We start from the raw sequence: 12,778 nt of genomic DNA, 5'->3' as shown, positions 1-12,778 counted from the left end.
ACAGTGACTCCCATGTCCTCCGTGATCGTGCCTTGTTACTCGACACCCATCCGGATTCCTGACTGCTCTCCATGATCCACGACCTCCCTGCTCGGACCCAGACCACGCTGCCCTGCTCTTGCCCACGACCACTTGCCTGTCCACGAACTGCCTCTTCGCCTTGCCCCCTTGGATAACGACGAAAGATACAATCAACATTTACAGACAACAACCCTTGGTAACATTTACATTATTAATTTTACACATAGTCAACACTCACTCACTTTGAGTAGCATACACACGCCACGTATTCATCAAAGGTTTTCAAATAAACCTTGTAACCGCAGTCCTGCCCTGGTTGTCGCCTCCTTCCCTTCTCTGATACATAACAACTCCTCTCCTTTTAAATATGTACAATGACTCTCTGGACCGGGGTACCCTGCCTCGAACTCTCACCGAAGCGTCAATAACTTTATTACTAAAACCGGGCAAAGTAGATTCCGATTGTAGTTCTTATCGTCCCATCTCTCTCTTAAACGCTGACTATAAGATTTTAGCTAAAGCACTGGCCCTTCGCCTTGAATCAATTTTACCAAACATCATATCACCTGACCAAACTGGGTTTATGAAAAACCGGCACTCTTTTTCCAACATTCGTTGCCTTCTTAACATTATTTTTTCTCCAGCATCCGAGGAGACGCCAGAAGTGGTGGTCTCTTTAGATGCGGAGAAAGCTTTCGACAGGGTGGAGTGGGGATATTTATTGGAGGTCTTAAAGAGGTTCAACATTGGGTCCAAATATATATCTTGGATAGCACTTCTATACTCTTCTCCTAGGGCTGCTGTAAGCACAAATGGGATGTTATCCCAATTTTTCACACTTGGCAGAGGTACACGCCAGGGGTGCCCTCTAAGCCCATTGTTATTTGTTACTGCAATCGAACCCTTGTCCATTGCCCTTAAATCGGCTGGTATCAGTAAAGGAATCCATAGATGCGGTCTAGAACACACACATTCTCTATACGCTGATGATTTACTATTGTTTATATCTGATCCAATCTCTACCATTCCAAAGATTATTGAATTGCTAAACAATTTTGGATCATTCTCTGGCTATAAACTGAATTTCGCTAAGAGTGAATGCTTCCCTGTGAATAATTTGGCCCTTGAGATCCCTGATGGATATTTCCCATTTAAGATGTCCAGGAACAGCTTCAAATACTTAGGTGTACATATTTGTCGTAAGCTACCAGCTCTCTACAAGGACAATTTTCCACCTCTAATCGACAAACTTAAATTAGATTTGGAAAGGTGGAATGATTTACACATAACTATAGCTGGCAGGGTAAACTGAATCAAAATGAATGTGCTTCCTCGATTTTTGTACCTGTTTCAATGTTTGCCTATCTTTTTACCCAATTCCTTTTTTTGCATAATAAACAAACTAATTTCATCTTTTATATGGAAAGGCAAGAATCCCAGGATTAGGAGAGAGTTCCTGCAAAGGCATAGGTCCGTAGGTGGTTTATCACTCCCTAATCTAAAATACTACTATTGGGCAGCTAACATACACAAAGTGACTCTCTGGATCCAAGAACCTGAATTAATCTGGTGCAAGTCTGAAGCTAGTTCCTTTTCTACCTCTCTCTTGGATCTGCTTACATCAAAATTACCTTATTGACCATCCCAATTTACTTGTAGTCCAATTGTCATTTCTACCCTTAGAATCTGGTCTCAATTTAGAAATACTTTCGGCCTGCAGGGCTTATCCAACCACAGCCCCATTCATAATAACCACCTCTTTCTCCCTCCCAACACATATGTAGCGTTTTCTCTATGGAAGCAGTCAAGCCTTAGCAGGCTAAATGTTACGATCCGCTGCACGGATCATAGTTGGTTTATGTTTTAGTCACGTGTTTTCAGCACCTTGATTTTGTTTATGTTCAGTTGCCATGTCAACTGATTACGTTCACCTGCCTCTGGTTAGTGTTCGGGACGCGCACCTGTTGCCCGGGCGCTAATCAGAGGGCTATTTAGTCTTTGGCCTTGCCTCACTCGGTCTGGCTTCCTAGTTTGTTCCCATACAACTGATGACGACGATTATTTCATGTTCCTTAGCTGCTAGTTTTCACGCTATGCCATTTTGCCTGCTAGCTCCCACGCTAGTCCTTTTGTTTCTTGCCTTTTGTGCTACGTGCATGTCTTTTTGTTTATCCACCGTATGATTTATATTTTAAATAAATCATATTCGTACCTGCAAGCTGTGTCCGAAGCCGTCTGCATCCTTGGGAGAACCACACCCGCATCACTATGCGACCACGTCGTTTCAGTAGGAAGCCAGCAAATAACAATTCTCCCGCAGCAGCCATTGAGGAGTTTGACGAAGGTACGTGGGAGGTGTTGCGAGCAATGGAAGCGGAAACTCTTCGCTATTCCCCCTCGGAGCGCCAGGACCTGATATGGGGTCCCAACGGAAAGCTGGTCCCAATCCACTTCGTTTGGCCCGAGGACATCGCCACACCCCCGCAGTACGGGACGCGTCAGCGAAGACGGAAGCCGGCCAGAAGGTCTTCCCCTCGCTGTCAAGACGCGCCGCTCCTGCAAACTCCTCCCCCGGACCGAAGCAAGCTACATGCAGCTCAAACTTCCCCTCCTCAGATGTTTGGCAACCCAATCGACCACTTCGCCAAACAGTTTTCCGATTGGGCTGTCAGTCACATGGACAATTGCAACAATGACGTCATTTCATTGGCGCCCCCCGAAGAGGTAACTCCGCCCACTCCCGATGACATCATTGAGCAAAATTTTTTTTTTCCATCTTCTAATTCTTTCTGTCAGCCAATACCAAATGACTTTCATTCTAAGATAAGACATTATCAGGACATTTTTGTTAAGTGTAAGTCTAGTCAGTCACATTCTGATTTTCAAACTCCACCTCCAGTGACTTTGGTTCCGCCCCCAGTGACTATTGCTCCGCCCACTGCACATATTTTCTCCCCCTGTTCTCTCACCCAAACTCAAGTGGGGGGTGAGAATAGACAATTTGGACAATTTAAAGAGGAGGAGTATACCCCCCTCCTTACCTCCCCCCACCCAGCCTTGAAGACGGTTCCAAACCGCAAAGAGCGCGTCTGGTATCCGCGTCTTAAGGGGGGGGCTAGTACTGGGAACTGTGCTAGTGCGGTGGCACAACTTCGGCGTACTAAGCCGCAACCACCTGCACGGCCACCGCCACCAGTTTTTCGGCGTGCTAAGCCGCAACCTCCTGCACGGCCACCGCCACCAGTTTTTCGGCGTGCTAAGCCGCAACCTCCTGCACGGCCACCGCCACCAGTTTTTCGGCGTGCTAAGCCGCAACCCCCTGCACGGCCACCGCCACCAGTCTTTCGGCGTGCTAAACCGCAACCTCCTGCAAGGCCACCGCCACCAGTCTTTCGGCGTGCTAAACCGCAACCTCCTGCACGGCCACCGCCACCAGTCCTTCGTCCTGCTAAGCCACAACCGCCAGCTAGGCCACCTCCAGCTGCACCTCGGCTAGCACCTGTTCCTGCACCTCGGCTGACACACCAAGCTTCGTCTCCAGTACCTCCACCACGCCAAGCTCCACCATGCCAAGTTCCTCGGCTGGTTCCCACACCAGCGCCGGCTCCAAGGCTGGTTCCCACACCAGCGCCGGCTCCAAGGCTGGTTCCCACACCAGCGCCGGATCCAAGGCTGGTTCCCACACCAGCGCCGGCTCCAAGGCTGGTTCCCACACCAGCGCCGGCTCCAAGGCTGGTTCCCACACCAGCGCCGGCTCCAAGGCTGGTTCCCACACCAGCGCCGGCTCCAAGGCTGGTTCCCACACCAGCGCCGGCTCCAAGGCTGGTTCCCACACCAGCGCCGGCTCCAAGGCTGGTTCCCACACCAGCGCCGGCTCCACGGCTGGTACCCACACCAGCGCCGGCTCCACGGCTGGTACCCACACCAACGCCGGCTCCACGGCTGGTACCCACACCAGCGCCGGCTCCACGGCTGGTACCCACACCAGCGCCGGCTCCACGGCTGGTACCCACACCAGCGCCGGCTCCACGGCTGATACCCACACCAGCGCCGGCTCCACGGCTGGTACCAGAACCTGCACCTGCTCCACGGCTGGTACCAGAACCTGCACCTGCCTCCACGGCGACGACGTCTCCTCCTGCTTCCACGGCGACGACGTCTCCTCCTGCCTCCACGGCGACGACGTCTCCTCCTGCCTCCACGGCGACGACGTCTCCTCCTGCCTCCACGGCGACGACGTCTCCTCCTGCCTCCACGGCGACGACGTCTCCTCCTGCCTCCACGGCGACGACGTCTCCTCCTGCCTCCACGGCGACGACGTCTCCTCCTGCCTCCACGGCGACGACGGCTCCTCCTGCTTCCACGGCGACGTCGGCTCCTCCTGCTTCCACGGCGACGTCGGCTCCTCCTGCTTCCACGGCGACGTCGGCTCCTCCTGCTTCCACGGCGACGTCGGCTCCTCCTGCTTCCACGGCGACGTCGGCTCCTCCTGCTTCCACGGCGACGTCGGCTCCTCCTGTTTCCACGGCGACGTCAGCTCTCTCCTCGTCTTCGTCTCAGCGACCTCGAGTGGTCTGGCTGCGCAAGCGGCGCTCTCGGAGGTTTGTTTATGGACGCCAGTGGCGCAAACAGCAGCGACACCCGAGACGTAGTCGTGGAACTCTGCGGCTGCTGAACTTCTGGCGCCACTCACGCCCACCTTCTCGGCAGCCACGAATGTGGCCTTTCCGTGGTCGCCCGCCTCTCCTGCGGCAGCGGCATTCCACTCGCCGCCGCCACCTGACTCTTCCCCGGTGGATTCGGGGACACGTGGCCTGGCGACCCACCACCAAATCCTCCCTCCGCCCTCCCTGGTCTCTTGAACTGTTTCTTGTTTTTTGGGTTCTAGTTTTATTTCGTGTCAAGGGACATCTGGAATCTGTCCTTTAAGGGGGGGGTACTGTTACGATCCGCTGCACGGATCATAGTTTGTTTATGTTTTAGTCACGTGTTTTCAGCACCTTGATTTTGTTTGTGTTCAGTTGCCATGTCAACTGATTACGTTCACCTGCCTCTGGTTAGTGTTCGGGACGCGCAACTGTTGCCCGGGCGCTAATCAGAGGGCTATTTAGTCTTTGGCCTTGCCTCACTCGGTCTGGCTTCCTAGTTTGTTCCCATACAACTGATGACGACGATTATTTCATGTTCCTTAGCTGCTAGTTTTCACGCTATGCCATTTTGCCTGCTAGCTCCCACGCTAGTCCTTTTGTTTCTTGCCTTTTGTGCTACGTGCATGTCTTTTTGTTTATCCACCGTATGTTTTATATTTTAAATAAATCATATTCGTACCTGCAAGCTGTGTCCGAAGCCGTCTGCATCCTTGGGAGAACCACACCCGCATCACTATGCGACCACGTCGTTTCACTAAAGGACTTATATATTGGTGATGTCTTCGCTAGTTTCAGTGAACTGTGTGAAAAATTTGACCTACCAAAATCTCACCTATTTCGATACTTTCAGGTTCGTAATTTTGTTAAATTAAATAGTTTCTCTTTCCCTAATACTCCACCTAATTCGCTAATTGACTCAATTTTAGATATTCCCACAAATCAGAAAGGCCTAATCTCCAAAATCTACATCTTAATATCCCAGTTTGGTAAAACGTCTCTTGATAAAATCAGAGGGAGTTGGGAAGAAGAGCTTGGCAGATCTATAGATGATGGAGATTGGGATTCTGCCTTAACCCAAATTAATAACAGTACATCCTGTTCAAGGCTTAATTTAATACAATTTAAGGTTGTCCATCGTATTTATTTTACTAATTCCAAACTCTCCAAAATATACCCCAATATCTCGGATACTTGTAACAGATGTTACATGTCACCTGCCCCATTGTCCCTCATAACTGCCTTCTCTTCGGTGCAATAACCCATTCCACCAACCACCCTGTTTTTGTTTTGTTTTTTTCATGTATATATTCATTTCACACCATATTCATTGCACTTCTACATTTTTTATATTTTTATATATTTGCACATTGTTTTTCTAGCATGCACACATCGCACTGTATGGAATGGCCTCAATCTCGTTACCTTGCGTAATGACAATAAAGCTGATTCTGATTCTGATTCTGATTCTGAATATGACGCACATGTTTTGGTCTTGTCCCCATTTGCTGGATTATTGGACAACTATTTTCAAACACCTTGCTAAGGCATTGGATTTAAATCTGACACCATGTGCAGAAATGGCTATTTTTGGGACGGTATCAGATCCCCAAATAAGGAGAAAATGTAAGGATAGTATCGCCTTTGCATCCTTATTAGCACGTAGGAGAATTTTGCTGGAGTGGAAGTCACCAGTCTGCCCCAAAGCCTCCTTATGGCTTAAAGACCTTATGATGTATTTAGATCTGGAGAAAATAAAGTTCAATCTTAGGGGGGCACCTGGGAAGTTTTTTTCTGTTTGGGGCTGTGTGGTTGACTACATAGCTAAATTAAAGACGCTACAGGACACATGGAAAGTTCACCTTTCATAAACCAGCTTCCTTTTTGGTTGTTTTTTTTTTGTTTTGTTTTTTTTATTTATATTTATTCTGGGTGTATATTTACTATCTGCCTATGTTGAGAAGAAAGTGATGTACTAATTATTTTCCATTTGTGACTATACCTTTAACTTACTGTATGTAGGACCTGGGGGGGGGGGGGTGGGGGTTATGTGTGTATGGGGTATGTGTCGGGTTGTTGTTCTTGGAAGTGGGTAGGAAAAAAAGGGGAAAATGTGACTACTGTTCTATTGTATATTGTAATACCTGTCAAATTTAATAAAAACATTTATTAAAAAAAAAGTACCAATGATTGTCACACACACACTAGGTGTAATGAAATTTGTCGTCTGCATTTGACCCATCCCCTTGATCACCCCCCGGGAGGTGAGGGGAGCAGTGGGCAGCAGCGGCGCCGTGCCTGGGAATCATTTTTGGTGATTTAACCCCCAATTCCAACCCTTGATGCTGAATGCCAAGCAGGGAAGAATGCTGGTATGAGCTTTTAAACATAACCCGTTAACTGCTGCCAATCAAATGGTGAATAAGATACTCTTTAGGGTTCATATGCTTGTAAATCTGACTGTGATGAAGTCAGTGCCTCACCAGCCATCAACCTCACCGCACAACACTGATATATATATATATATATATGTATATATATATATATATATATATATATATATATATATAGAGAGAGAGAGAGAAATTCATATTAATAAACAAGGGAATGTAGTGTGACGGATCCAAAAGCGTATGGTGTGTGTTACAGGCCTCGCACTGAGTAGCCAGGTCCCAGTGTTCGATATGGTGTGTCCTGTTTTATAGGAATAAAAAGAAGACACAAAATGTTTGATTGCGTTGTTATCGCAGGGTGTGACCTGACTCTTTTATTAACATTTCTTGATTTCTTTACTCTCATTTGCATTCCTATTGTGCTTTTACTCACATCCAAATGGTTTCGATAATGTAATTTCAATTCTGCATTTGTTCATTCACATCGTTAAACAATTACATCTTCACTTTTAAAATGATAAAACAAATCGACAAAAACATGGAGGATTGATCTTTACATACCCCAACACTATATTTCTTGTGTATAAGCATCACGTAGCAGTACTGTTGCTTTAATAAACCTCTTCATTTTACATGTTTGTACTATATTCTGACATTGCTTCGTTTTTAATATCGCTGCTTTCTTGAACGCTTTTTTTTCTATATTGTCACTGTCATTATAAATCAATTACAATTACACATATTGTTACCTGACTATACCTATAAAACTTCTTAACAATCACAGAGTTTATCTTCAACAAATCCACTGCCGCCGCCATTCCCGCTCAAACCACGGGCTCGCACACAAAGGGAGACATTGCTTATTGAACGTTACAAATTTCATCACAAATACACACTTTTAAACAACATACTTTTATATTTCTATATTCAGAAACACTTATAATTGCTTGGAGACAAATGTGTTAATATTATCACACTTTACCGACCTGTTTTATAGGAATAAAAAGAAGAAACAAAGTGCTTGATTGCGTTGTCATCGCAGGGTGTGACCTGACTGAGACACAAGGACTAATAAGCACCTCCCATTTCCCTCCTTTCCTATACGAGTGCTCCCTCTGCTGGCGTGGCGGAATAACATGTCTTGTGGCATTCAGCTTGGAAACATACACTTTAACTGTGACTTTAGATATGAAAATACCTCGAACTAAATTAGGATACTCTAGTTACACATGCATTTTACAAAACAATTGTGACTACTAATTGTAAGTGTCACATGTGCGACTACGTGTAGGAATTAACTGCTGAGTGTTACCTGTCCTGTCCAAAAGGGGCAGAACAGGCTCGGAGGTCCAGAGAACAGGCAGGATAGAGAGGCGTTGAAGGTCCAGGCGGGAGGTCGAGATCCAAGAAGCAGCCAGAGAACCAGAGGGAATACGGGGATACGAGACACACATCTCGTGACGCGGGAACTGAGGAATGCTGCTGGATGACGACAAGGAAAACACGAGACAAGTGAACACGGCAGGGGAGAAAAACACAGAGAGCGCATAGAGCTAGATATGATTCGCTTACTGTATGGGAACAGGTTGTTACGTTCTGGTCCGGGTGTGCCCGGGCCAGAACGTACTGTATCACTACATAGATTTTAGGCCAAATTATACTCCCCACCCTGTACTATGTTGCAACAATAAAACACTTTAACAACTCTCTTAAATTGATGGTAATAAAATAAGTAGTTCCTAAAACTATTTTGTATCACTGTGTGTGTGTCAGGCAGTGCATAGAGTCTGAAGACGACCTCCAGCAGCTTCAGTCAGACGGGGTTCCTGCAGAGGTCACCGATTGGCTGGCGTCAACGTTCACTCAGAGGGTACGGCGACCTGGGCGGCGTACAGACGAGAAACCCAAGTTCCGCAGCATCGTGCATGCGGTGCAAGCTGGGATATTTGTGGAGAGGTGTGACAGAATTGTTTATTTTACATGCTGAAATCAGACTTTATTCAGAAAGATATGATACGTTTTTTTAGACTGAAGCTAATCATGAAATCTACGTTGTAAAACAGAACAGACTAAGCAGTAGTAAGCGATGCTATGAAGATTGTGAATGTAGCTCTACACAAGACGACTGCAGACACTAAAGCATTTCTCTTGAAAACATCCTTCCCAATGTGTACGGGCACTTAGAGGATTTATATAAACACCCCCTGAGACGAGCTCGCTGCACAATCTCAGCATGTGAACTGTAGGTGAACTCAACATAAACACTGCATTATTCCAGAATGTTCAAGAGGGCCTACACGGCCACCATGCCCGACCAACCTGCAACCGTCGTAAATTGCCTGAGGGTAAGTAAGCTCACAATGCCGCTTATCGGTTTGTTTCTAATGTCAATAATGATGTCATCTCCCCTTTTCTGTTGCCAAAGGATGTTGACCGCTGGAGTTTTGACGTGTTCGCCCTGAACGCAGCCAGCTCTGATCACGCACTACAGGCGCTCTTCTTTGAGCTCATCACCAGATATGCGCTCAACAGCCGTTTCAAGGTCTTTATACTCAATATACTAAAGATGACTTTACATCCTCCAGCACAGTCAAGACAGGACTTGAAAGAGGTTTTCAGACAGAGTCAAACCAAGCCTCAGAGGAATGCAGGCAAGAATTAAATTTAAGGAGCTTCAACTGAGTTGAGTCTGCGACTTTGGGGTGTCGAGATCAGAATCAGAATCAGAATCAGAAATACTTTAATAATCCCAGAGGGTGAATTAAGATTTTCCGCACAATCCCATTGAAGAGCAGACAAACATTACAGGGAGACAGAACAGGATAGCTGGCGGGTCTTTCAAAAAAGTGAAAACAGGTGAAAATAGACCTGAAAAGACCCCCACTCTTTGACAGTGCAGTGCGCCTTACAACCCGTTGCGCCGTACGGTCCAAAAAATATGGTATAATAAGTACAAGACTTTGAAGAGTTCAGGCTAAGTGAATATCAGACTAAGTCAAGATTTTGAGGAGTGAATAACCACAGTTTGAGAAGATGAGGACAATATTTGAGGGGTTCGGACTAAGGTAAAATCAAGAATGTGAGCAGTTGAAATCAAGTAAAGCTATAACCTTCGAAGTAGTATGATCATTTGAAATCAAGGCAAGACATTGGGGAGTTAAGGCAAAGTCAAGACCAAGACTTTGAAGGGGTAAAGAAAACTTAAAACCAATACTGTTTGCAGTTAGGACCCAAGTTTAAGACCAAACCTTTGAAATAGTTCAGAGCAAGACTTTGAACATTTGAAATCAAATTAAGACTTTGAAGAGTTCAGGCTCAGTGAATATCAGACTAAGTCAAGATTTTGAGGAGTGAATAACCACAGTTTGAGAGGATGAGGCCAATATTTGAGGGGTTCGGACTAAGGTAAAATCAAGAATGTGAGCAGTTGAAATCAAGTAAAGCTATAACCTTCGAAGTAGTATGATCATTTGAAATCAAGGCAAGACATTGAGGAGTTAAGGCAAAGTCAAGACCAAGACTTTGAAGGGGTAAAGAGAAGTTAAAACCAATACTGTTTACAGTTAGGACCAAGTTAAGACCAAACCTTTGAAATAGTTCAGAGCAAGACTTTGAACATTTAAAATCAAGTTAGGACATTGAGTAGTTGAGGACAAAGTCAAGACCTGTCATGACTTGGTCCTGGGGTTTAGTTTTTCTAGAAGGCAACGGAAAGTTGGCTCGGGCGAGACGGCAATGAGAGTACATAATTTATTTTTTACACTAATAAAGGACAAAAAAAAAAAGTACAAACGAAAAGCGCGCACAGTGGCGGAGAAACAACTTGGCTATGAAAACAAATACTTGCACAAAGCCAAAAACTATGAATAACAAAAAACACTAACTGTGGCAATAATGAACAAAACTTACTTGGCATGGACAAAAAGGAGCAGCGTGAATGATGGACATGAAAAAAGAGTCAGAAATGTGCAGAGCATAAATGTGGGGATGTCACCAGAAAGACAAACTGAAAACAATGAACTTAAATACTACAGACATGAATAACGAAAACAGGTGCGTGACTCAAAACATGAAACAGGTGCGTGACGTGACAGGTGAAAAATAATGGGTTGCTATGGTGACAAACAAGAGTGCACAATGAGTCCAAACGTGGAACAGGTGAAACTAATGGGTAATCATGGAAACAAGACAAGGGAGTGAAAAGCCAGAAACTAAAGAGTCCAATAACTAAACAAAACATGACTAAAACAAAACATGATTACACAGACATGACAAGACCAAGGATTTAAAAGGGTCAATACAAGTGAATATGAATAGTCTTTATTGTCAATGACCAGCAGATAAACAACAAAATCATGCTGGACTACTCTCTCCCCAATGCATAAACTTCTATAGAGCATTGAAGATTTTGAAGGGGGCAATACCATTCAGGACCAATACTGATACTTTAAAGGGATCAAGATAAGTTAAAACCAAGATGTGTAGGGGTCAAGACAAGTCAAGACCAATACTTTGAAAGGCCCAAAATACGTCAAGACCGAGACTTTGTAGGGGTCAAGACAAGGTAAGACCAACACTGTAAACATCTAGTTATTATGTTATTATTCAAACTAACCTTGGAGGAGCTCAGACCAAGAATAAGAAAGTCAGTTCTCTTACAGTAAAGAAATGTTGTCCTTAAAGACGTTGTGAACTTGTTTGTGTGTTTTCATGGGTGTTGGCTTTTATTTATGTACTTTTTTTAGTGATATAAGCATTACTATATCACTAGGGATTGGAATCAAAAACTGGTTCCCAGTGTATCAATTCCTTGGAATCACTTGCCATTTTCTCACACGGTTCTCTTATCGATTCTTCCGGGTGAAGATGTCATTATGCAACAAACGTTCTAAATTTGACTTGATACTACAAGAAAATATTGTGACAGCGCTAATTGTCGTAGTCATAGCAATATGCTGAACATTTGAACACACAGCATGCAATAATTATAAATGAAAGTTGCGTTTTTAAGCGCTCCTATCTAATCCCAGCAGCAATAACGCCAGAATGTCATCCAACATCTCCTATCATGTTAGCGCTATTATTTGTTCAATTGAAATGAAAGCCTTCTCATTTAGATGAGCATGATGAGAGACAGATTCTAACTGGCTCTGAGGCGGGCAGCCCTAGGTCACGTCTGCCGCTAGACCAGGGGTCGGCAACCCGTGGCTCCGGAGCCGCATGCGGCTCTTTGATCACTCTGATGCGGCTCAGCAGCTTACTTGCTGAACCCCCCAATTTTCCCGTGAGACTTCCGGATTTCGGTGCCTCTCGCAGAAAACTCCCGGGATTAGTATTCACCGATTTTCACCCTTACGGCTATAATAGGGGCTATAATAAGGGCTATAATAAGGGCGTGCCATGATGGTACAACATTTGGCGCCCTCTACAATCTATATTAACAGCGTGCCAGCCCAACACTCGTTATACAATGTACATCTTCAGCTTGCACACGTACGTGATAGCAAGGCATACTTGGTCAACAGCCACACAGGTTACACTGACGGTGGTCATATACAACTTTAACACTCTTACTAATAATGCGCCACACTTTGAACCAAAACCAAACAAGAATGACAAACACATTTCGGTAAAGTTTGCCGACCCCTGCGCTAGACCAATGTCACCTAGCAGAGACTAAGTTTGTGGTCAAAAGTTTGCATTTTCGGTAGGTGAATG

The 12,778-nt window shown here is 45.3% G+C and overlaps 1 protein-coding gene across 2 annotated transcripts in view; it reads left to right on the top strand.

Moving 5' to 3' along the window:
* LOC133584041 (dual specificity calcium/calmodulin-dependent 3',5'-cyclic nucleotide phosphodiesterase 1B-like) overlaps positions 1 to 12,778 on the top strand; it is a 120,977-nt gene that overhangs the window by 60,317 nt on the left and 47,882 nt on the right. For both annotated transcript variants that reach the window (XM_061937690.1, XM_061937691.1), the window contains 3 exons: positions 8,834 to 9,016; positions 9,339 to 9,405; positions 9,486 to 9,602. In XM_061937690.1, coding sequence (XP_061793674.1) covers positions 8,834 to 9,016; positions 9,339 to 9,405; positions 9,486 to 9,602 — 367 coding nt within the window. The remainder of the gene's footprint in view (positions 1 to 8,833; positions 9,017 to 9,338; positions 9,406 to 9,485; positions 9,603 to 12,778) is intronic.

The sequence above is a fragment of the Nerophis lumbriciformis genome, linkage group LG03, assembly GCF_033978685.3.
Source record: "Nerophis lumbriciformis linkage group LG03, RoL_Nlum_v2.1, whole genome shotgun sequence".
Lineage (NCBI taxonomy): Eukaryota > Metazoa > Chordata > Actinopteri > Syngnathiformes > Syngnathidae > Nerophis > Nerophis lumbriciformis.
Note: the sequence above shows the minus strand (reverse complement) of the source record. Positions and strands in the feature narration are given on the sequence as shown.